Source organism: Sorghum bicolor, chromosome 1 (assembly GCF_000003195.3).
Source record: "Sorghum bicolor cultivar BTx623 chromosome 1, Sorghum_bicolor_NCBIv3, whole genome shotgun sequence".
NCBI lineage: Eukaryota > Viridiplantae > Streptophyta > Magnoliopsida > Poales > Poaceae > Sorghum > Sorghum bicolor.
In genome coordinates, this window is record NC_012870.2 from 74,328,746 (window position 1) to 74,355,139 (window position 26,394).

A 26,394-nucleotide genomic window follows, 5' to 3' on the forward strand; every position below is an offset into this window, starting at 1 on the left:
CCGCTTTCCGCCCTACCCCTTGACCTCACCCTCCCCTAATCATAGGGTAGCTCGCTGACAAGCTCTGCCACGTCGCCGTCTCACCCGCCTCTACTGCTGTGCCATGGCCGCTGCCCCAAAAATCGGTGGGGAATAGATCATAACAACAAAGAGGTCCTCGTCTCTGATACTAGCGGCAGGGTAGTGTGGGAAGGAGGGCGGTAGCGTGGACTGTCCACACTTCACGCAATGGTCCCACAGTAGATTTTGCGTTGGTTTATCACTCTCATAACCCTCAAGTAAATAAAAACTCATGTGTGAGGTTGTGACTTCTAAGGCATATTTTCCCCAAGGAAACTTTAGCAATGCATGGGATCCTATATGAGATCAGTAATGGCAAAGGAGTGACGCACCCATGCATATACATACACCCAATCGGGTGTTGCTTTGTAATATTCGTACGGTGCCATAGAAATGACGCATTATTTCATCCGAGAATTTCATTTCATGATCACCCCCACAGTACAACTAGTCTTGTTGTTTCAGGTAGTTTCGTTTCAATCAATCAACCAGGGTGGTACGATCAATGATAATGTCGATGAAACTAACGACCTGTGTTGAGCATCTTAGGCCTTGTTTAGTTTCTAAAATTTTTTAAGATTCTCTATCACATTAAATCTTGCGGCATATGTATGGAGCATTAAATATAGATAAAAATGATAACTAATAACATAGTTTACCTGTAATTTACGATACGAATCTTTTAAGCCTAGTTAGTCCATGATTAGATAATAATTGTCAAATAAAAACGAAAGTGCTACAGTAGCCAAATTAAAAAAATTTCGTGAACTAAACAAGGCCGTATCATCAGGACTTATTAAACCCGATCGCCTTGGGTTTGCTGTGTGCAACACATGCTACGCACGCAATCACCAGGACATCAACACGGGCTTCAACACACTGACCATGCACAGAGAATCGTTTGCGCTAGCTAGCTTGATCTGACTCTATGGATCAAATGCAATATCAAATCTGATTTATCCTCTATTACCTACCTAGCTAAGCTTAAGCTAGCTAGGTACACAAGCTAGTGAAGCGACTGAGCTGAGACACCAGCCACATGTATATATAAATTATATGATTGAATTTGGACACCTACGTGAGATTCGATCAGTCAATATAATCAACCCGGTCATCGATTACGACCTTGACAATTGTATTTTGTGTGGTTATATATGTTATACAAATAAAAAGGAATACCGATGGACGATGCATGGAGCCACCAGCAGCCACGACAAGATATATAATTGAGATGCATGGATCAGCAAGTTATGACATGACACGTCCCTTTCTGACAAACAGTGACGCAAACCTTCATTTGACAACGAAAAGGAGCAAGCCTGCCTAAACATCCACACATGCACACACATGTACGCCCGTGCCCACACGGCCAGAGCGCACGTAGTACAGGTTATTAGTGCTCTGGTAAAGTTAAACCAGCTAGTTTTGCAGTAGGAAACCGTAAGGGGTTGCTTTGATATGCTTACAGGTAGCACTGGCCAGAGATCATGCATAGTCTGTAGTGTTTGTTTTTTCCCATCTGGCTGTCTGGCATAACGTACATATGATGATTTGGGCCTACGACTCTTGCATGCATACTTGACCTCATTTTTAAAACACCGTACCATACATAGAATATATAATCAGGTTAAAGTGGTAAACCTACTCACCGAAAAGCCTCAACTTGCTCCAACAGTACAGTCGTCCAACTGTTCCGAGTAAAAAACAGAATCCATGAATCAGAGGCGGTAATGTTGTTTAAGCCAACCTTAACGCTTCATCTGGCTGGTCGATTGGTTGAAGCACTAACCCATGCTTCACCCGGACACTAGAAACCCCTGCAACCAAACAACAGAAAGCATCAAAGTGACTCTCAACCCCTACACGCCCCACCAAAACCCCCCGGGGTTAAACAAAGAACCGGAGTTGGAACGGTTCACCGCCTAGGGGTGCTCCTGTCCCAATCCATGACATCAAACAAGGCAAAGATAAACATTGAGGAACAAGGAGGGCTCGGACAAGGAGAGCCAGCAACCCCTTGAAAATTAAAAGAAAAGGTTTTCAAGGCCCCCACTGGCTTCCATGGCAAGAGTTAGATGACAAAGACCATCGCAAAATCCTATATGGCCATATTCCCATCCACGATCTCGCGCCAAGCGCTAGCCTCCACGCTGGTTTGTACTACCTCCCCGCCCTTACGCAGCCACCTTTTAAAAGTGGCGCCTCAGCCTTCACATCCAATCACCAAACCCCCTACTACACTGCACACCACTCCCGGCCTCCACCCTACCCCGCGAGGCCATTTCCCGCTTGGACTTTCCATGCCTCACCCTGATTCCCTTTCCTTCTCCACTGCAAATTGCTATGCCAATAAAGTGGCCCTGGATTGGATCCATTGGAGTTGGCACAGAAACACATGCAATCAGTGTGTGAGTGCGTAAGTGCAACAAGAGGACACCACGCCCTTCCCCCTTATATATACCCCCATCTCAGCTCAGATCACCCACACGCACTTCCTCGATCAGCCCTGCTTCGCGGTTACCTCTTACCTGCTTGCTAGCTCCAAACAGATAGATCGACACACCAACATACAACCCCCGGCTGGCCCTTCACATCAGTCTACCCAACAGGCTCAGGCAGGTGAAGAAGCTGCTAATAGCTAAGCTAGCCCCCCTGCTACTAGTAGTGTGCCTTGCACCAAACACTTGCTAACCTCTCCAGTCTCCAATGAGAAGGCACGGCGGCAGCGAGGCCTCCCCTTCCATCATCCACACGTCTTCCATAGCTCTCCTCCAAGAGAGGTTCAGAAACCTGCAGAAGGTGAAGGAGATGAGAGAAGGAAGGGCGTTGCAGAGGGTGCACACTACTGATACCGACCGCACCGGTTCGTCGTCGTCCCTGTCGTCGGCTCTCAGCCTTGGTCTCCAAGCCGCCAACAGCAACGAGCAGCCGAGGTGGTTCTTGCACCCGGACTTGATCCGTCCGTCTAGGCCGCTGCGCGGACCTGCGTACTACCATGGGCTTGGCGCCAACGGTGTCCAGACGTCGCCGCCACCGGCGAGCTCATGGGGAGGAATGCAGAATTCAGGCTATAGGGCTGATGTAGATGTCGATACCTCGCTTCATCTGTAATCTGCTATAAGCACGTATGGCCTTGCTGTTCTTTCGTTATTTTGTATGGCATGTCAGTTCCGGTCTTATTTGCAGTACTTCTGTCGGCCTTGTAACTTCTTGGGTATTTTGCTATATATGAGGCTTCCTAGATATATATCTGCATCATATCTGAAAGGTATTTAGCACTTAATTAATTAACTAACAGACATACACGAAGTACAGAGAAAAGGATATTGGTACTGCGTGGTATACTAATAAAGAAGTACAGTGAGCAAAAGTGAAATTAACATCGAAGGTACATCCAGTACTTTGAAGGCTACACTATACGTCTATACCTTTCGACAATAATGCTAACAAGATGTCGCATACTAAAAGTTGTTCAGTCAACCACGAAAAAGTACTGTAGTAGAAGTACTGCATTTTTTATGGGAACATGATTATTGCAAATTTTGCAATCATACACGATAGCATTGTGCAGTGATTAAATATAATTGTAATTCCAAACGTAATAATCATGTAATTAGGCAAACAAGTTCTGGCTTAAAATATGCTTAGACGCATGCTTAACTAGGTAAATACATGTGCCAAGAGGAAACATCACATGGGCTTACTAGAACTGACATGCCACTTTAAGAATGTACTGCCTCTTCATCAGAAACTGAAGTAGATCACGGACAGTACGTGAGTCACCAGTTCGGTGCTGTCCAATGTCCGCTCTATTTAAGAGGGTGTGCCCACATCAGCAATACGTGCTGAACAATGAAAAAGATCAAAGGTTTAATGCAACGTGATCAGGAAAGACAGGTCACGGATAGTGCATGAGCCGCCAGTTCTACTGGCCACGTATTTGATATTGTGTGCCCACTGCAAGCTGCCACATGTACGGTAACACAAAGTTCATCAACAATTTAATAAAGCAATGCAATGCATCCTACGTACGACCATTATTTGAGAGCACAGAGTCCTCAAATCAAGTAGTAGCTCTTCTCATCTTTTTTTGTGTCCTTTTGCAGACTTGATTGACCGAAAGAAAATTCAATTGATAGCTAGGCTCCAGATTCCAGAACAGCACTATGCGTCGTGTGCCTTCAGGGGCAATAGCCGCTAGTGGAAGCATTTATTAAAAGAAAACTAAGTTATAGAACACCGAAACCCTTTCTCCTAGCAAGTTGTTTCATTTAAATTTTGAGCCTCCTCACAAAGCATATGGGAAGTTCCATTCCATGGCATACTTGTAAAAAGAAAAGTTCTTGTTCAAATTATTCCTCTTCCTTGTCTGCCCCCTTTCCAAGAATGCAATGCATGCAGATGCAGTAAACTTTGTAAAAATTATGCCACAAATGTGCATGAAAGCACTTTTATCTGTCATAGTAGATCTTATTACATATTTTTATTAACTTTATTAAAATATACTATCCTGGTCTTAAAATAGAAGTCATAATTTGACTAAGGTGGTTTTCAAGATCATACTTTGGCCACTAATTTCTCTTATAATATATAATACAATTTTTATATATTAGAAATTTATTTCTAAATATGAAATGTAATGTAACCGCTTTTGTACTATAGACTTTTCATATAATTAGGCTAGATAATAAAACTTATTAAATTTTGAAATATATGTATGCCTTGTTCTTCGGGGCCGAGGGAGTAACCGTTTGGATCCCAAGACTAAAATTAGCCTATCTTATGACAATAGGTTTTAAACATGGGCTAATGTTTTAACCACCAATTAGCTCTATTAGCTATTATTAGCCAAAAAATAGCCCATGTTTAGTCATTCTCTTTTGGCATACAAAAATAGAGGCTAACTGTTAGCCCCTTGTATCAAACAGGCCCTAGCAAATGATATGAATGAATGAAGTTCATTAAAGACAATGACATGCTAAAAGACAATTAAAAGTGAACAAAGCTACAATGATACGCTAAAAGGCAAGTAAAAGAACAGATATAGGTACCTCCATTTACCCCAGGTACATATCTTGAGAAGCTGAGATTAGTCCAGTATAAGATCAGCCATTAGGTAAACTATAATTTCTTTTTCATGACCGTGTCTAAGTGAATTTTCCATATTAAGAGGAAAAGAGGGTTAGAACACACATGGACTTAGTAAGCCAAGGCTTACCAGGACCAACACGATCCCTGCAAGACTAGTCTAAGGGATCAAGCAAAGTTTACAATTAAGCAGTTACATACCAACAATTAGTGACCGAACAACTAATCGAATATTAACCACTCTAAGAGAAGCAGCAAACATAGAGACACAAATAGCTGCAAAATGCAGAGGCACTATAAACATTCATAAAAACAAAACCAACATAGGAGGAATTGGCACTATAATCCTTCGTTGACTTTAGTATCTTAATATCGGGCAGCAGTATATGGATAGCGTAGCCTCCAGTAGTATGTAATTAGCTTATGTAACAGTAGGGGTGGCACGGAGCCATTTTTGTGCTCTGGGCAATAGGGGTTGGGGCTGGCACAACCTGTGCCAGGAAAAGCCTCTTTCTTGTAATTACACTATCAAGCTCTTATTAATGAAAGCCGGGATTCCGGATCTTTCGAAAAAAAAAACTTTAGTATCTCAAAGCATCAGTACTCAGTAGTATTCACTAATTGACAGTTGCTCAAAATGCCATATTATTAATAAGTTCTGGTAGCATTTAACTAAGAAAAACAACAATTGGAATGATCAATATGGTTGGTCAAAACACATTGACACCTTGCCGATATCTGAAAATAAGTTGAAAGACAGAGCAAGGTACCTTTATTTAGAGCCTTTTATACTCCAGAATCCAGAGCACTAGTAGTGCCTGCTGAGCCACAGTCATTTCAATGAGGGTGTTTTATGTGAAATGGCTGAAAAGTCCTGCTTCAATGCGTTAGTAATCATTAACAGTGCCTTCCTGTCCTAACCAATAATGCAAAGTCCTTGATTACCTCATCCTGTATCCTCCTACGGTTCAGTGAAACATACCAGTATCCCCATTTCATCTTGATACCATAGACAAATGCAGATTCAACCATACTTTTTCGATCATTACGTCTGCTGAGCCATTGCATGTAAATGTATTATAATGAGCAGGCGATCCCTTGCCATCCTGTGGAACAGTCCAACACCAACCTAGAGCATCCCTGAAACGCAAATTCAGAGCAAACGAGAAGTGCTTGCTATATAAATTTGCTCAGGAGTCAGGAATCCCATAGTCCAGCTATTGTGACAGAGTGCAGATTGGCAGTACATCTGTATATGCACACACTTCTGTAAGATCAATGTGACCTTTCATCTGTATAATATAATATGCACACACTTCTGTTAGATAAATGTGACCTTTCATCTGTATAATAGGATCTTCCAAAGCCTCAACCTCCCACTTACGGCATAATCCATTGATTAGAACTGAGTATATTGCTATTTGGCTTACAAACAACCACCTCCCCCTACCATTAATCCATCATTCATCATTCAACAGATACCTCAGATGCTGAATCCAAGTCACTGTATAGAAAAATCACGAATGCGCCAGGTCTCACTCAATCAAAAACCTTCTTCATGATTGGGTCAGCATATCCGCATCCTTGTACGATGCACTGACCACTGACCGCCGGCATCGTAGAATGTAGATAACTGAAATTTTGGCCGGACACCATCGCTCAGCATCTGGTCGCACCAGTCCATGGCAGAGTTGAGTGCTGGCCAGTGGCCACTCGAAGCCTTGCCCAGATGTATCAACATCGACGTACACGCAGAAACACCAATCTCCAGTTCTCATTGGATGAGCACATACATGGAATTCACCTTCTTCGTGGTTGCACCTTACCCACCTTGCTATCGCAGGACTCGATCAAGTGGATTTCAGGTGCGTCCTAAACGGTGGCGTAGGTGTGGGACGCTCGAGACGGCGCGTGCAGGAGCACGGCGGATATGCCACGAAGGTGTTCGTGGGAATGCCTCCACGAGACGAAGCGAAGGAACCCGGAGGCGCGGTCCGCATGCCGGTAGGGACACTCAAAGGGAGGCGGGCTGCAACGGCGTGAAGCGGCCAGCAAAGGTGACGCACCGCCGCACCTGCCGCTGCCGCGCTAGTTTCCAGCTCACGCTGAGGCGATCGGGGCGGTATCCGGCTGTAGCTGCGACTATTCCATGGATTTTTTTGGGGCTTGTGGTTATCGCGAGAGGCGGAGCGGTGGAGGTGAGGCCGTGAGGGGGATGGATTTTGTGTTAGGCGCGCGGTGGCGGGTGGCCGGTGGGGAATTCCGTACGAGGCACCCGACGGCGGCGGGTGGGAGGTAGACGAACAAAGTGATGGGCTCATCAATTGCGCTCAAATTCTCGCGTAGTTTTCCGGCTGGACTGAGAGCCCAGAAGGCCACGGCCCGCGCGGCTAACCTAAACCCTCTGGGCAATGTCGACAATCCGCGGCCCACACGTCGGGCCGCCATGCCCAAATCAATGGCGGCCGCCGGCCGGGCGCCCGGGCGAGACCGCGAGAGCCGAGAACGCGGGCCTACGGCTCCCGTCGGCGGGGCGAGCAACCGCGCTGCTTCCTCCTGCCATACACTGGCGGCCGGGGCGACTGAGACTGACGGTCAGCATCTCGGCCAGGCTAGGCGGTTCCCGTCGGTCAGGTGAGCCTCGTGTCTCTCTGCTTCACTACCAGTTAACTCGGGCACCTCGTGTTCCTCTGCTTCACTACCAGTTAACTCAGGCCCGATGCATCTTACACATGCATGAATGCCGATGCCCAGTAGGAACGAAGAAAACTAGGTCAGGTCCGGTTCCTCTTGCTAAATTTTAGCGAGTAGCTAAAGTTCTAGACACATTGATTAAAGAAAACTAAAATAGTTTAGTTCTATTAGTCACCTGAGATTAGCTAAAATAATTTTAGCTAGCTAAAAACAGACTCTAAGGCCCTGTTTGGATTCCTTTATTAAATTTTAGCCAGCTAAACTTTAGTCACTTTAGTAGCTAAACTTCCAAACACAGTGACTAAAAAGAAACTAAAATAGTTTAGTCCCCCTAGTCATCCAAGAGTAGCTAAGATAGTTTTAGCTGGCTCAAATTTAGCAAAGGAACCAAACATACCCTAAGTCAGAATGCCCCTCTTCAACAAATTCCTCGCACCTCAGAATCACGTTTTTGCACCCATTCTTTTGGTTAGGGAACACTTACGAATGCATCAGCATGGCAGAATATACATATATAATATAAGCTGTAAAACCTCATAAAAAACCTGAAATTACAAGGAAAGGGGCTAAGTACTGTAAGATACAGACACAAAGCCTGGAATCCCAAATAGGTGGTACTCTCTCCATCTTTTTAACTATGAACATGGACAAACATTTGTCTAGGTTCGTAGCTAAAACAGTCTTTTTGGGGGCGAGGGAGTAACTCTTCTTTCACGATCAGTGATAATATGCATCCATATCTTCTGATCCATCAAACCTTCGATCGCCATCACCTAAGTGCTTGCCAACGCGGAACAGACTCCACAACCACAAGGACTGTCATAGACGCCCAACTACAACTAGGCCACCATCTGCTTTCTATCCAACCACATCTCGAAAAACGTGATGAACTCCAACTCCGGAACATCTTCTTTATTTACCATTCTGCAAACCATGTTATTTACTCCCGTTCTGTTCTGCTTCTGCTCTATAAATCCACACTGTCAGTGTCCACTGGACTTCGCTGAAGAATAGATAGACTTCTCCTTGCTCATGTACTGTACATGACTACGAAACTCCTTCAGACATTATCCACCACCTTGGGAGCAAATTTCTTCACAGCGTCGCCAACCGAGAGGAATATCTTGTCTTCACCAATCATGTCCATGAATTTAGCTGAGCGGAGCTTCTGGATCACGGCTGGCCCGGGATTGGCAAGAACCAGCTGTAAGTAAAAGGAACGGATTTTTACCTTAGTGAGGGGTTCTTCAGTTTTTTTTTTTGAAAGTAAGAGGGGAGGGGGGGTTCTTCAGTGAATTTTTGTGTTAGCAGTGTATCACTACCAGACTGCAAGTAGTTGTAAATGCTTGTTATGAGATGTGGCGTCTTACCTGAATTTTGCGTTTTTCAAGAGCTTTCAACAACTCCTCCAAAGCGTGGATTCCGCTTGTGTCGATATCAATTACAGCTGTTGAGAGTTAGAACAATGTTTTCAATCACTATATGGAACTTAAGTAAAAAGATAGCATAGAGTCAGATATGTTCTTGTGACTTACGAGACAGATCAACAATTAGAAACTCAGTTTTTGGTAACTTCTGGTCCTGTTGCTCCTCCTCCTCATCTCTTAGCCACCTCAGGATTCTGAAAATTAGATTCTAATTAAGCACTGCTTTCCTCTTTAGCTGATTTTAAATTGTAACATTCTCTACTAGAATACTGAACATGACTCAATAATGCATCTAATGCAATCTCATGCCACTAGAATACTAATCACATATCGTATTTGCACATGTAGCCAATCTTAGAAGAGCATCTGGTGTAGCCTTGCACTTTCAAGGAACTGTTAACTTTCTTGTTAACTTTCTTTTTCTGATCAGATAAAAGACTTTGCATTGAGGTTACCCTCCAAATTATGGATGAGTCAATTCGAATAGATATAAAAAGAATGCTACTAATCACATCCATCAAATTATATATCAAAATTTCAAGATCTATAAAACATTTAGCTACATCTGCCCTGCAGGCCAAATTCTAATGTGCAGTATATAGATATATAAAAGGTTTATGTGAAAAATTCTTCTAAGCACTACTAGCATCTTATGCTTTCTTTTTAATGCTTGTACATTCTGCTTGAACTACTAAAGTATAGTAGTTCACCTCTTTTTTTGTCAAAAAAGGCTGTATCCATGGTAATAACAAAAAGAAAGCCAAATATGCCACTCTGAAACCCTATAGTAGTAATCATTCCTGTGACAGAAGCTCATGTTGAATACAAACATTTTACCTCTCTTTAACATAGTTGGAGTTTGTGAAGTATATAGCTGAGTCCACTCTAACAATTAGCATCCCTGGAACCTTAGTAGCATCAGGATATTGTTCTACATTCCTGTATATAGTTGTCCTTGGAAGGTTTCCAAGTAAAACTGTTCTTGGCCGTGTTACTTGGAGAAGAATTTTAGCAAGAGATATCACAACCTATTCACAAAAGGTTTTACAGTCATCAGCTCTTTGTCTATAATATAAGAACTCAATTGTTGGTAGCATAAACGAAATAGAAGTGATTCACACCGCAATGAGCAAGCCATACTCCACTGATGAAAATATGACTCCAAAGAATGCTCCCATGCATGCTAGAAAGTCCAGTTTGTCAACTTTCCAGATAAGGTAAGCTGACTCGTAGTCAATTAAACCAAGCACTGCTGATATGATGATTGAGGAAAGGATTGCATTTGGTGTGTATTTGAACAGTGGGGTGATCAACAGCAACGTAAGCATTACGACAATTGACATAACAACATTTGACACTGCTGTTTTGCAGCCAGCCATGTAATTAACTGCTGACCGTGAGAAAGAACCTACAATGAACGACTTCTGTCAGAATTAAGTGTTACCTGTGGCTATGATTTTTTTTATTTCTGAATTGATTGTTACCTGTGGCTATGTAGCAAGAAGTCAATGAACCAACAATGTTCATGGTTCCTAGAGCCACCATTTCTTTATTCCCATCTATCTGGTAATCCTTGAGGGCAGCAAATGTTCTTCCAATTGCAATTGCTTCCTGATAAGTTTGCATCAGTTGATTAATCAGCACATTTTTTTTGTCATAGAAAAGTTTTCCACGTTATGATAATTTTGACACCAAAAGCTGAAGAAGTATGTTTCCGTATCAAAGGGTTTGTCTCACCGTTAGTCCTATCATTCCAGCTACTACCCCAATTTTGAATCCTGTTGCCAGGTATGGGCCAGTGAAGTATATGAGACTAGATGAAGGTGGGTTGATGCCTTTCCTTATGTCCTTGACCTGCAGTTATGCAGTGATGATCTTTATTGTTAGCTTCAACTAATAATGCACTTGCATATGCTAACATCAAGAACGGTCAAATATGACTTACAATTGCAACACCATGCTTATCTGCACGAGTGATGTACACAAAAAATGTGGATATGATCACCGAAGTGAGAGGTGCGATTGCAGACACCCAGAAGAGCTTTTTATTCCTTTTCCCCTGAATTATTCAAATAAAAGTGTGATCGCATAGTCAAAAGAAAACCAAGATGAGTTCTTGCCATTTTGGAGCATGTAATGTATTGTCTTACAATGTACTTGGCAACCAGAAGGAATGCCAGGAAGGACGCTCCTATCAGTATTGTCTGCCAATTCCACTGCAATAAATAGCACACACATATTGTGTCAAGCACTCAAAGTCTCAAATACCGTGGTTTCCATCAAAAGATCCACATGGTACAGTGTTTTACCCCATGGTGAACATTTCCCCAAACTGATTTCATGACAGATACAATATCAGATTTCTTGGTGAAGTTTGCAATTCCAAGAAATCCTTTCAGCTGCTGAAGAGCAATGGTGATGGCAGCACCGGACATGAATCCGACAATGGCAGCATGAGACAAGAACTCTATGATAAACCCTAGCCTGTGGCAGAGTTGAGTTTCAGACTAGATGAAATGATCACGCCAAAGGAGCTACGAACTGACAGGTTAACAATCACCAGGCATCACTTACCTGAAGAATCCGAGCGCTGCCTGAGTGACCCCTGCGAAAAAGGTCGCGGTGAACGCTAACCGCTTGTACTCAAGCGGGTGTGTCTTGGGGTCAATCTCATTCTGAAGGAGAGTACCGAGCAACAGCGACACCACGGCCACTGGGCCGATGGCTATATCCCTGGAGCTGCCCATCACGGCGTATATCAGAGGCGGCACAAAGCTACTGTCTGTAAAAATGGTGAGCACGTCTCTGATCAGCATAGTTGGAAAGGGTCGCAATTAGAACAAAGGGATGATGCATATGTGAATGAGAGCACTTACATAGTCCCACCTCTGCTGGCAAGTTAGCAAGCTTAGAATAGCCAATGTCCTGTGGTCCAAAGCACGGTTCGTTAGGCCACAGATTGTATCAGATAGCGTCAGTGCATGAACTGTGCTGCTGCTGATGAGCAAGGGCGCTCTGATGTATAACTCAACTGACCTGGGGTATGCAGAGGCTGGCAATGGTGAGCCCAGCGATGAAGTCACCCTTGAACTTGCTGAGAGAGTAGTATCTGCTCCAGTCGAGCACCGGGAAGACCTGCTGCAGGCCGAGCCAGATCTGCTTGGACTTGGGCTGATCCTTGTACTGCCGCAGTGGGTCGTCAGCGAAGAACGTCTCCTTCACCGCGTCAGAGAACTCGGTGAGGAAGTTCTTCTTCGGTGGGACACCGACCTTATACCCATGTCCGTGCTCCATGCGGCGGTGCGACGACGTCCTGCTAGCAACGTCGGCGCCATGGTCGTCTTCTCCCCCATCAGACACCGTTCGCGGCATCTGCGGTGCTCCCAGTGGGATGGACAGCTGGTTTCAGGAATATCTGCGATGTGGAGTAGGAAACCACAAAAGGAATCACATTGGCATCATGGTAATACAAGATATCATCAATACACTGGATCGTGCAAGGAAATAAAGCTATATATGTTCATAAACTCTTCAGGTTTCAGATGGAAAAAATCTAATACTTTCACGAAAGAACACGGACAGTATAGTCAGATGCATGCATATGCATGGTGCACCTAACGAAAGCCAGATCTGAAAATGAGATGATCAGATGAAGGTACACACGCACCCTTGTTTCTTAGAAAGCCAACTATTGATTGTTACTCCATCATGGTGTATAAAGTGTAAACATATATACAGCTAAGGATCGTCGAAACAAAACCTACACAGCGATGCGACGATGCCTGTTAGCAGAAGCACTTGTGAAGAAGGTCTGCTTTGCTTCGTCGTCGTGATGAAGCTAGGGACTGCCCATTATATATATGCATATGCAGATGCAAGAAGGCTCTCCAGCCAGAGATCATGGTCAAACCTCTATTTTCAATAGGGGCCAACTGCCAAAGAGCCCAAGATGGGGAGCAAGCTATACGAATCTGTATCGGAAAATGTTCCACATTCAACGTAGAGGCTGGAAATAGTGACTAACTAGTGAATAGGTTATGCACAGCTTATCGATTACTTGTTCATGCTCATGTCCAAAGTTATGTATGATTTTCCAATGACAGCAGCAGACCAGTGGTTGAAAGAATATGAGCTGCTATTTAGGGATAGGAATGAAAATCAAAGTTGATAACTGACAAGTCTGTATTTGATTTAAGAAAAATGCAGAGTCAACCTGACAACTTGCGACTATAATCTTTTCAAGTTGCAGCTAGACAGTCACGCTATCCAAATACAGCAGTTTCCTCTGGTGCAAGTGAACTCAGCGAATATTCAGGCAAACTCCGAAGTGAGGGAAAGGAACTGGACTTCTCAAAGTTTTTATGTTCAGGCCATCATAATATTGTGTTAGTGACTTCTGTTGGCAATTAGGTTGGAGGGTTCTCAAGTCCACTACTCAAGAGAGTCTAGGCACTCTTGGTGGCTCTAATTAACTTGTAAGTTGAATTCCCCCCCATATTTGTACTATATATATATATATATATATATATATATATATATATCAAATGATTTCTAACTACTAGCCAGTTTATACTTTATCGAGTAGAAGAACGGTAGCATGAAAACTAGCCGACTTATGAATAATTTCGGTTGATGATGGCATGTTTCTTATTTTCCAGGGGAAACCGGAGAGCCTACAATTTTCAGCTTTTCTGTAGTAGCATACGTGTAAAACGTGGCTGTTTCAAGTTTTCATGCATGAATGACAGGTACATTTTCAATTTTTTTTGGCTATAAACAGGTACATTTTCATTATAAATCGTTCAAAAGAACAAAAGCCATTCATGTTGTCAAATCAAATCCCTTTCAAGCTAACAACCACATCTTACAAAAGAAGCAACAAATTCAACTCTTTTTTAAAAGGAAGTCAATAACCTATATGTTCAATCCATTATTTCACACAGCTCAAAACCTATCAACCATCTAAAGAAGCAATGCTCAATAATGCAGTTTGTTAGATCTAGTTGCAACCATTATCTGAAGATGTATCAGAATTTCGACAAATAGTCATCACAGAAAAGGAAAACGATATACCCTTGTAAACTATATATTGGCTTCGAAATTCCTAGTCGTGATTAAATCATGGGCTCTCAGTTGCCGCATCAACATGGTCCAAGAACTCTAAGTCACGCGTCAAAAAAGTAGGCCGAGCTGTCTAGTTCTTCATGCATATGTGATGAGGCATTTAGGCAACGAGGTGGAATGTTCTAAAGTGCAGGCGCACTGCATTCGTGCCTAACGGATTCCAGGCACTCTTGATGGCTCTCATCACTCGCTTAGGAAAGCATACTAGCAAGCTCACGCTGGCCAATGAGCCAGTGCCTCGCATTGTACTGTACTATTCAGTACAGATCAGGGCATCAGGAGAACCTAGAATGTTTGGTCAACTGCTCTGTCAGGATCAAATTTCACACTCAATGAACGCGTCACTTACTCTATTCCTTTCCTCCAAAAAACGTCAGAAATCATAATTTTGTTAATACAACGTCGATCTCTAGCCATTAGAAGTCAGGCTGTCAGAGGATATATGCAACTAAAAATGGCGGCTTCTGAATTTCAGTGAGCTAAACCTTTTGAAAAAAGTTCAGTCTGTAAAACTCATCGAAAGAACAAAGCATATAAACTAGTTTCGCTGAACAAGCGACCAACACCTCCTTTATGGGTGATTGCATCTAGCCCAGTCGATCTAAATGATCACCAATCCTACCGCACAAAGAGGATTAGTTCTGATTAGAATTCGGTAAGCAGCTTCATTTAGCGCAAAGAACCAATCATCCAAGTCCAAGAACTTATTAACAATCGGAATAAACAAGGCAGGAACTCAAAGTTTACGACTACGGCATCCCAAAAAAAATTCTTCTCCCGGTAAAAGGAGCAGGTCAAAACAAAAGAAAAGCGAATGTATGTAAAAGAACAGAGATCTCTCTTTCTTACTGCAATACTCAGCGGCACTTGGTGTTGGTGGTCTGGTCGACCTCGAGAACTTTTCCTCCTTGCCTTTGCCCTTTGGAGTTCCCGGGCCCCACAAGTGGGATACTGCTATTATCTTTCAGATTGGATGGCAGAGGATTGTTTGGAATGTGGACGCAATTGTGGGTCAGGGGTGCAGCTCGGACTCAGGCAACGAAAGTTCCGCTGTTTTTTTTATTAAAGAAGAATGGTAAGGAGGACAAGTGCAGAGCCGGATGAAAGAGAAGGTCAAATCTGTCCAGGTTCAATGAATCCATGTTTAGGGAGCTGCAACGCGCTAAACAAAAGTATCTGTTGGTCAAGTTGGACTTTGCTGGAATTTAAACAGGAACTTATACTTAGATTAGGAAGTTTCGAGGGCCTTGTGTAATTATTAATCACAGCATTTTAGAGACAGTTAGATCCGTCTAAGTAAAAGTTTTATATAAGTTTAGATCCGTCTAATTATAAATAAAACTTTATATATCAATTGAGTCTAGCCTAATATTATGATCAATTGAAAAATGATTTGATGGTCAAAGGGTACATGAAATTCATTCTTGGATGGCACCATATGCAGCCTGTATTGTGGCTTTTCAGTTAATCCCTTCGACTATGCAGTTTGTATGCGGTAGTGTCTTAGAAGTATTCAGTTAATCCCTTTCCACTATGCAGTTTGTATGCGGTAGTGTCTTAGAAGTATTCAGTTAATCCCTTTCCACTATGCAGTTTGTATGCGGTAGTGTCTTAGAAGTATTCATAAAAGGTAAGGGTGCATGTGTATATGTAAACGTACGTGTGTCTCAAAGGTGGATCTACAGTAGTAGCATGGGGTACAGCTGTCCGTCCAAAATTTTTTAAAAAACATCTAATATATATACCATTTAATAATATGTATATGTATAATACATTGTTATATACAATTGTTAGTCTGCTCAGCCCAAACAACAACCTCAATACTCTACATTCACAACTATTTTATTATTATTTAGTAATCTAATTATGTTATGTCTATGTTGATGAACTATATCATTTTTATCCATACCCCATGATTAAAATCTTAAATCTGCCACTGATGTGTCTATATTTTTTTTAGAGAAAAGTATGTATTATTAGATCTTTGCTCTTGGAATAATTAAAAGATGGCGGTGGCAGCGATGGAACACCGTTGGTGCCTATGGGGCAAGATGAATATGTTATAGTTGTACTCAATCCATCTAATTTATAAGATGTTTGATTTTTTTAACATCAAGTTCGTCCACTCGTCTTATTCAGAAATTTATATAAAATATTATTTCTTATGTCGTGACTTAGTAATAAAAGTTCTTCATGAATGACTTTAAAATTAACTATGTTTGTATAGATTTTTGAATAAAACAAGTGGTCAAACTAGGATAAAAAAGCCAAACTCTTATATTAGGATGGAGGGAGTAGTTGCCAAAAAGTGGTTCATTTCTCATCGACGAAACCACTTTTTTCTAATACAATGGCAAAAACCTTTGGCCTTCACATAGAGCCAAACACTCGCAAATCCCCTATCACACCAGAGGTGTTTTCACTAGAACGAAACTACTCCCTCCGTTTTAAATTATAAGTCATTCCAAGAATCTTGGAGAGTCAAAGCATTTTTAAGTTTGACCAAAAATATAGAGAGAAATATAAAGATTTATGTCATAAAATAGATACACTATGAAAATATAACTAACAAAGAATCTAATGATACTTGGTTGGTACCAAAAATGTTATTATTTTGCTATATAAATTTGGTCAAACTTAAAAAAATTTGACTCTCTAAGATTCTTGGAATGACTTATAATTTGAGACAGAGGGAGTACCTAGATAATGTAGGAAAACTTTCATCTCATCATCATCCACCCAAAAATCCATCATTAATTGCACTAGAGGTGTTTTCACTAGAATGAAACCACATTGGGCTTGTGCTCATTAGGTTTTAGGTATGAAAAATAGGTTGAAGCTACTATTAGTTATTATCATCTTCCTAACCTCCTTTTAATATTCCCTTCCATAAAAATAAGCAAAGTTTTATAGCATGACTTATTCGTGATGGAGTAGCCATCAAAACTTTGTTATAAACATCATGAAGGCATATACACCAAATAGGTAGGGATAGTACCAAACTATGTGGGGATAGTACCAAATATTGTGAAGAGAAATTTTACAATGGTTAGAAAAAAGTGGGCCATCCTTCAGATGAAAATCAGACGACTGAAAATACCTAAAGGTACCAAATATGTGAGTACCAAATTAGATGGGGCTGGTACCAAAATAGGTGAGGCAAGATGGTGCTAATGTTAGGCATTTTAGTACCAAAATAGGTTAGGCATTATTTCTGTAAAAGGGTAAATCAGTCATTTTAGTGCTGTTATTCAAGAGCAAAAATAGGATTAGGCAAATAACTTGCAGTTAGATCCACAAAAAATCTACTAAAATATATGTGCATGGATCCGTATGAAGTGGATGTGCATACTTGGTGTAATTTTTTTATGTGACTGATCCGATGGTACTAATGTGCATAGTTAGTGTAATATTTTTTTAATATGACATAAATGATGGTGCTAATGTGTTAGTGTAACAGTTTTTTAATGTGACATATATGATGGTGCTACATACAATGTGGTACATAAGAGATTAATTTCATGAAGGGTCGTTGGACACGAAACGCAAACGGAGACACGTTGGTGGAAAACCGTGATGTACATACAGGAAATGAGGAACATACGTGACCCAATTATTAGTGATCGTTGGGTCTCTTGTAGCAAACAAATATGGTAGCCTCCATTTTATGCATGCACGCCGAGCTAGCTGATTTTGGAAGTCTTTGGTGGCGCATGCATTGATTTAGGCAGGGTGGCATGATTTTTGGATTTTTTCTCAAATACTAAAATATCCTCTATATTATATTTCTCAAATTATTTTTTTAAAGAAAAAGATGAAAGAACCTGTAGATACCAAGGTACTTCCCAACCATTGTAAAAGATTTCTATTGTGAAACCACTTTTTGATACAAACAAATCTATATATACTCCTGTTTTTTAAATACCCAAACACAACAAATGTGATTTAATACCAAATTAAAACTTAAAATGGTTATCTTTAGATAACGCAAAATGTTACTTCTATTTTACCAAAGAGATCACGCTCTTATCTCTCTCTCTCTCTTAGACTGATTGATTAAAGATTGTGGATGATCTATGCCGTGTGATCTTATAACATCACCAATAATTAGTATCCATGAAGACCATGATCAATGAAAATCATAGACCCTTTGCTAGTTATGTGGTGTCTAAACTCTAGGGAGTTGAGATATATCTAGAATGCCCCACCTCCTTTTTCGGTAAATTACAATTTTGAACCTCCAACTTGTATACTAGTCCGATTTTTAATCTTAAACTACAAAACCGTGTAATGGATGCCCTCGAACTATAAAAACCAAACAAATCTGGTCCTTCTTTGGGTTTCAAAGGTGGCTTTCTATTCTATAAAACTAGAAGAATACCCCGCGCGTTGCTGCGGGAATTTTAAATAATTTAAAAAGAAATTAGACTATTTATATTTATAGTTATATGAATAAAATTATCTTAAATTAATTTTGTTGAATGATTCGACACATCAATATAGACAGTTAAATGCATGTTAGTAGATGAAGAGATAACTATCATAATTACATGTCCTAGTTGGCTATAATTGCAAGTTTTAGTGGATGTTGATGTGAATAGCTTGCATGTTGAGAGAAATCTCTAGTGGGGTTTAGCTTTAAGAGCAACTCCAACAAATATGCTATCCATGTTATCTAGGCTATTTTTATATTTTTAAAGCAAAGCTTAAACTCCAACAGGTGTGCTATCTCGTTTGCTAAAATAGCAAGCTTGCTATTCCTAAACTTTCGCTTGTCATATATAGCATGTCGTCCTCACTAGCTATCCTATACAAAGGCTGTTGTAGAACTCTATGTTTTGGATGAGTTTTTTATTTTACAGAATGGCTAAATCTTATAGTTTAGAATATAATTTTACCTAGTCTAAGCTCTAAGAGTATAAGATAATAAAAATCTGGTTTATACTATCTAATAATTCATAAATAGTTTGTTTTAAGGAAACTCTTGGAAATGATTGTAGGTAGCCTAAAATGATGTAAAGATTATGTTGTTACACGGTATTAGAAAAAAAAACTTATATATAAGTTATACTCTCTCTCCGTCACTTAATATGTGTCGTTTTAGGTTGTGGCTCAGGAATCAAAGAAGTTGGCAAAAGTCTCGACACCTCTAAAACATTTAGTGCTCCATCTTGAATTGAAAGTAGGAGACGTGCCACAAAATAAATATATATTTTTTTACGAACATTTGCGGCCTGTGCGGTGGTGTGAGGGAGAATCATGAGATAAGGCTGTTGCGGGCGCCAACCCCTTCACGTGGCGAGAGTCCGCACCTATGCGTGGGACCCATGTCAGTAGATCAATGACATATACACCTTGTTTAGTTCGCAAAAATTTTCAAGATTCCCAATCACATCGAATCTTTGGTCGCATGCATGGAGCATTAAATAAAGATAAAAATAAAAACTAATTACACAATTTACCTGAAATTTGTGAGATGAATCTTTTGAGTCTAGTTACTCCGTGATTGGACAATGTTTGTCAAATAAAAACGAAAGTGCTACAGTAGCCAAAAAGCCAAAATTTTGCGAACTAAACAAGGCCATATTAAGAGACAACAACGTTATCATCCTAGAACAACACACATTAAGGGATGGAGGAAGTAATTTGGATTAGAGGGAGTATTTTTTTAAAAGTGGAAAAAGGAGTAAGGTCTTGTTTAGGCCTTGTTTAGTTTGAGAAAAATTTTGGATTTCGCTACTGTAGCACTTTCGTTTGTTTGTGGCAAATATTATCCAATCATAGACTAACTAGGATCAAAAGATTCGTCTCGCGATTTACAGGTAAACTGTGTAATTAGTTTTTGTTTTCGTCTATATTTAATGCTTCATGCATGTGCCGCAAGATTTCATGTGACGGGAAATCTTGAAAAATTTTGGGAACTAAACGAGGCCTTAGTTCACCCTAAAAACCAAAAACTTTTTAAGATTTCCCGTCACATCGAATCTTGCGGCACATACATAGAGCACTAAATACAGATAGAAACAAAAAAACTAATTGCACAATTTGTCTGTAAATCACGAGATGAATCTTTTGAGCCTAGTTACTCCATGATTAGACAATGTTTGTCAAATAAAAATGAAAATGCTACAGTACCCCAATCCAAAAATTTTTGGAAACTATCTTGTTTAGTTTCAAAATTTTTTGGAAAATCGACACTATAGCACTTTCGTTTGTATTTAACAAATATTGTTCAATCATGGGCTAACTAAGCTCAAAAGATTCGTCTCGTCAATTTTAACTAAACTGTGTAATTAGTTTTTATTTTCGTTTATATTTAATACTTCATGCATATGTCTAAAGATTTAATGTGATGAGGCTGAAAAATTTTGTAAATTTTTTTGAAACTAAACAGGCAAGAAAAGAGAGGAAGTCAATCCTTGTTCCATGAATAATGTGGGGGCAGTTCTATGAGTTGACACTGGCTGTCGTGTATGGCTGTATCTAATCCGGCGGTCAGCTTCTCGAGCGCGTTGGGGGGGGGCAAAGACGCGCGGCGGCCATGTCGCAGGCGTAGCGCCGCGCCGGGCCGGCCTCCACTGCAGCAGTCCTCCTCCGTCCGGTCGTCGTCCACCAGGCCACCACTGGACGCTTACCCGTCGTCGCCCGCCACGGAAATGTCGCCATCGCCACCGATCCCTTCCCCTACCTCTAGCGACAGCCGACCGAGAGGCCCTAGCACTAGCAGCGTGCGTGCCGTCCCTCGAGCTCTGACCGGTCACTTGGCACGGAAAAGAGCATCGTCTAGGATGGATAGGGGGCGTCGTAGGGGGAGGGCCTGACAGCGACAGGGCGGACGGGCACCGTGGGTGCCTGGACGCACGAACTGAGATCGAGGGCATGCGCATGGGATTCCGATCCATTCAGCGTGAACAGCGAGTGTGCTGTTCTGGAATGCCATCTCCAGATCTCCTCGATGCCACAGTACTACACTGACTGGATGCCGCGGCGGTGCGGCGTGGTCTGGATTCTTCAGACGAGCTATCTAATCTGCCGACCTCCACCTTCTCTTTTTCTTTATACGTTCTACTACTGTACTATAGACTGTAGTTATCATCATATCTAGATCGACTCTCATCGTCACTGACGCTTACATGCGTTTGAGCGTCTCGTGAAGACTGTTGGTTGGATGAAATCATTTGCATCACGTCTAAGGGCCTGTTTGGAACGGAGGAATAAAAAATGTAGGAATAGGAGAAAATACAGGAATAGAAAAGGAATGTGGTGGTAAAACAGAGGATTTGAAAAACACAGGAATTTTACAGTAATGAGTGTTTGGAATGCAGGAATAAGGTAGCACAAAAATATCATTTTATTTGGACTAATGATGTGCCTGTCTTGCTAAACTTGGTAGCTTGAGATTAGCTTTGGTAGGTCATTAACTTAACAATGGAGGTCTGAAGCGTAGATCGTAGATCAAAGTTCTGGAGTTGGTGCATGGCAAGAACACAAGTGACGTGAATAGATAAAAAAATGTAGACTGGATGTTTTGATAGGAAAGGATATACTTTTTTTTTCGCGAACAGGGCTGCCCCCCGTGTTTCATTGAGACGAAAGGAGTTTGAAATTACAAAGCTGTTAGGTCCGCTACCTTCACTCATTTGCGAGCGGCAAGCGAACAAAATAGCGGAACTAACAACCTAGAGAAACAGAAAAGTACTATACGGCGCTATTTGCGCGACACCGGCGTTATCAGAGAACGCCCAGACAGTAGCTAAGGGGGTGAAGCCGGCCTCGATCCAAAGACTTCCTTCATCGTGGATGCGCTTTGCAATGGTCGCCACCGTGGACACTTCATTTCGGAAGATCCTCGCGTTCCGTTCTTTCCAAACTTCCCATGAGACAAGCAGGACCAAGGCGTCAAAACCAGGAAAGGATATACTCAATCCTGTGTTCCAAACGCATGAACAGTGCATAAAATAGAGGAATCTTGATTCCTGTACTTTTCCTTCACAAATCCTACAATCCAAACAGGCCCTAAAAGTTCTAATCCCAATCTCTACTCGATCTCCTCTGTGGTTCTAAAGTTCTAATCCCAATCTCTACTCTCCTCTGTGGTAATGGGGTTGATGATGTAGTTCTGCGTGTACTAGAATCCGTTTGGTTATGTATGTGTATAGATCATATATATACTCCCTTCATCCCAAATTGTAAGTCATTTCAAGAATCTTGGAAAGTTAAACTTTTCTAAGTTTGACTAAATTTATATAATAAAATAATTATTATTATGATACCAACCAAGTATCATTAGATTCTTTTTTAATTATATTTTCATAATATATTCACTTTACGTTACAAATCTTAGTATTTTTCTCTACAAATTTGGTCAAACATAAAAATGCTTTGACTTTCCAAGCTTCTTGGAATGACTTACAATTTGGAATGGAGGGAGTATATCGGAGAGCCATGAGAGGATTGTTTTAGTTTCTATGAGAAATATTTATAGTATTTATCTTCTTTCCTAGCTCTTTCATGAGGATTAACATGAAGTCTCGTTTGGATCTTTTAATAATAAGTAATAATAGCATAAATGGAGCGTATGGCAAATAATATACAAGATGGACGTAGAGGCACTGCACAGTCTTATCTATGGTTGATTACTCCTTGGACGACTTTGCCACATTTGACTTGAATAGGCAATCGATGTACAATGATTGTTGATTTGTTTTCAGACAAGGAATGCTACTCAAATGTGTTCGAGGTTGCGGGAGACGTAACTCTACTAACATTTCGTTAGTATTCAGCTGAAATTATTGGCATACATGTAGGTGATGATTGGGTCAGTGCCTTAACAAAACATTTCGTTAGTATTCTGCTGAAATTATTGGCGTACATGTAGATATAGGTGATGACTGGACCAGTGCCTTTAACAACTGCCAAACTGGATAAGCTTTCAACGCTGTGACCGATAAGTGTCGATCGGTTCGTGACAGAATACATGATAGGTAATCATCGCTCATTTGATTCTCCAATAAAAATGTGCGGATCAGGTTGAGGAGAACTTTTCTACTAAGTATTAGGCCTTGTTTAGTTCCAAAAAAATTTACAAAATTTTTTAGATTTCCCGTCAGATTGAATCTTGCGGCACATGCATGGAGCATTAAATATAGATAAAAATAATAATTAATTACATATAAAGTTTATCTGTAATATGCGAGACGAATCTTTTAAGCCTAGTTAGTCTATGATTAGAAAATATTTATCAAATACAAACGAAAGTGCTACAGTGCTCATTTTGCTAAAATTTTTTAAACTAAACAAGGCCTTAATATAATTTAATTGACACAAATTGTTATTATCATTGGTACGTAAGAGTTATTATGGAAACATTGTTCTTGAAAACAAAATAATGGTATATATGCTCATCACTTGTGGCCCATTTGTATAGGTCTTTATGATGACATGCATTATCGCATATCAGTACAAATGTTGGTTCGTAAACAAGGAGTGTTAGTCAAATCCTCAAATGTGCTTGTTGTGAAACACGTAATTTTATCACCATTTTGTAAGTATTAGGCTGAAATTGCTGGCCTAAATAGATGTGATGATCCTGTCGGTGCCTTAACAATAATCAACACACTTGATAAGCTTTCAGCGTTGGCGATAGATAAGTGTCGACCGGTCGAGGTTTATCACTTGATCCTATAATAGAAATGTGCGAAGGTTAATTCTTGAATTCAATATAATTATTTCTTCACATATGAAGGGTTTCCTTAGTGGATTTGATCTTCATGGTTTTGAATTCTCAACGCCGGCCTTTTGATACTTTTTTTTTTGGCGAAATAGACACAAACATTTATGCTTATGCAGTTATGCTTGCACACCCATCCGAATACGCTCATGTACAGCTTATCTCTATAAGTACTTTTGAGAGAGAGACAATTATATGTCAATGGACTCATTGCTTACCACATATTAAAATATTCATAGCCCTTAAAATTTAATTGCCATGAAGCGTGAGAGAAATACAACAAGAGACGGACCTATAGGGGCACTCTCATCTACGATTGATAAGACTTTTGTGTATCTGATATTTGACTTGCAGAGTCAATCAATGCACAAATGATAGTTAGGAGTAACGAGGCCGTCTGATGACGTTGAGAGGACATGACTCTATCGCCATCTTGTTTGTGTGTCTATGCTAGAAGTAGGAGTAGCATTATTGTGCTTGCATTGCGAGTGACTCATGCATCTGTATTACTCGAAGACCCTGTTTAGTTTACGAAACTTTTTAAATTTGGATACTGTAGTATTTGTTTTATTTGGTAATTAGTATTCAATTATAGATTAATTAAGTTTAAAAGAGATTTGTCTCGTAAATTATATGTAAACTGTATAATTAGTTATTTTTTAATCTATATTTAATGCTCCATGCATGCGTCCAAAGATTCAATGTGATGCGATAATTTTTTTTAATACTAAACAGGGCCTAAATGCAGCTTGAATGGAGAATATAATAACTAGATAAATAGAGGGAGGCATTCTCAGATAAGGTCATAACTCATAACGCTTAATCAACAAGTCAATATCAATCCCTAGTAGCGTACTAACGTGAAAAACAAATTTGCACTCCCGTTCAGACGGCTGGTTAGTTGTCAATTTTCAGACCTCGCCACACTGATGAGACTAAATCTTGTATTGCATTGGGTCACATGTTCCTTAATCGTCTGTACTCCCTCCGTCCCAAAATAAGTGTCGTTTTCGTTTTTCGAGAAATAACTTTAACTAAATATATAATAAAAAATATTAATATTTATAGTACATAATTAATATCATTGGAAAGATATTTAAGTCTAGTTTTTTAACAAATTTATTTAAAGATATAAATATTGCATATATTTTCTACAAATCGAGTCAAACTTGTGCCACAAAAACCTAAAACGACACTCTTTCTGGGACGGAGGGAGTACTTCTCATAGTAATCCACACATTACACATACTTGCATCCAGTCCATCACAAGAAAAATACTTGAACAGGCAGACTGGCAGACAAATTATAGCAAGATGATGGTGACTGAATCAACCATGAAACCAGCAGCGCAAGGAAATGCCTGGCTGACAGCAGGATTTGGGGGAATGTCGGTGCTTCCTGGCGCGTGTGGTTCAGAAACGTGGTCGCCAAACTAGTTTATCGATATGTAATAATAGTTCGCTTCCGTGCTGTACCTGCTGCTTCATTCCGTTTGTAGCTTAGACTGCGCCTAAGGTACCTCACCATAGGTAGCTGTAGCACTGTGTACTGTTTTTCTGGACCTATTTGGATCATTAGAATTGAATTCATTCTAATAATTATAATGTAGACATAAATTAATTAAGTTAATATAGTTACATGTGGAATATATTTGTATATTTATTGTTAGGCATATAAGAGACATACTTATACGTTGTATTTCTACGTAGGAAAGTGAGTGGAAGAGTATGCTACAAGTTAGAGACTAAAATTATAACATAGTGATCAATAAAGTTGAGCAACGGGCCCGTGCTAGGCACGGCCCGATAGGGCACGGGCCCGTATAGCACACGTGCCATTGGACCGTGCCTCCACAGGCCATCGTGCCTGCCTGACGCCTCAATAGTCCTTCGGGCCGGTCCATGGCCCGCTATATGAAAAACACCAAATTTAATAAAGAATTCAATAAAGCATAAGTAAATCACATTTAGGTCACATACATTGATACTTCGCAATTCATATAACACAATATACTCACAGATCATATTTCACATGCCAAATGTCACAAGTTTCACAAGTCACAAAACTTGATACTTCAAGTTTCATAAGTTCTCTGATCGGGCCGACACCGTGTCTGCTGTTAAAAGCGGGCCACTTGGCGGGCCAAGGGGTCAGCCCAAGCACGGCCCGCTATATGTTTCGGGCTGGCACGGGCACGGTTGGGATCGAGCCGTGCCGTGCTCGGGCCAGGCCAAATCACTGTGCTTTGGGTCGTGCCTTTGGCCCGCGGGC

General features: G+C 40.7%; 2 protein-coding genes across 5 annotated transcripts; one reads left to right on the forward strand and one right to left on the reverse strand.

Moving 5' to 3' along the window:
- LOC8054253 lies at window positions 2,295-3,307 on the forward strand. Its single transcript, XM_002465657.2, has one exon. The coding sequence runs from the start codon at window positions 2,767-2,769 to the stop codon at window positions 3,169-3,171; it is 405 nt and encodes a 134-aa protein (XP_002465702.1). The 5' UTR covers window positions 2,295-2,766; the 3' UTR covers window positions 3,172-3,307.
- LOC8081890 (sulfate transporter 1.2) lies at window positions 8,260-15,394 on the reverse strand. Of its 4 annotated transcripts, none has more exons than XM_021445858.1 (14): window positions 15,243-15,394; window positions 12,306-12,684; window positions 12,146-12,194; window positions 11,844-12,051; window positions 11,579-11,753; window positions 11,420-11,485; window positions 11,215-11,328; window positions 11,007-11,123; window positions 10,754-10,880; window positions 10,391-10,677; window positions 10,107-10,297; window positions 9,378-9,463; window positions 9,213-9,289; window positions 8,260-9,046 (listed from the first exon to the last, which is right to left on the reverse strand). In XM_021445858.1, the coding sequence occupies exons 2-14, from the start codon at window positions 12,639-12,641 to the stop codon at window positions 8,903-8,905; spliced, it is 1,977 nt and encodes a 658-aa protein (XP_021301533.1). In that variant the 5' UTR covers window positions 12,642-12,684; window positions 15,243-15,394; the 3' UTR covers window positions 8,260-8,902. The 4 variants fall into 4 exon arrangements, with proteins under 4 accessions (XP_021301533.1, XP_002468339.1, XP_021301544.1 ...); XM_002468294.2 differs by lacking the exon at window positions 15,243-15,394 and adding an exon at window positions 13,034-13,358; XM_021445869.1 differs by lacking the exon at window positions 15,243-15,394 and adding an exon at window positions 13,030-13,112.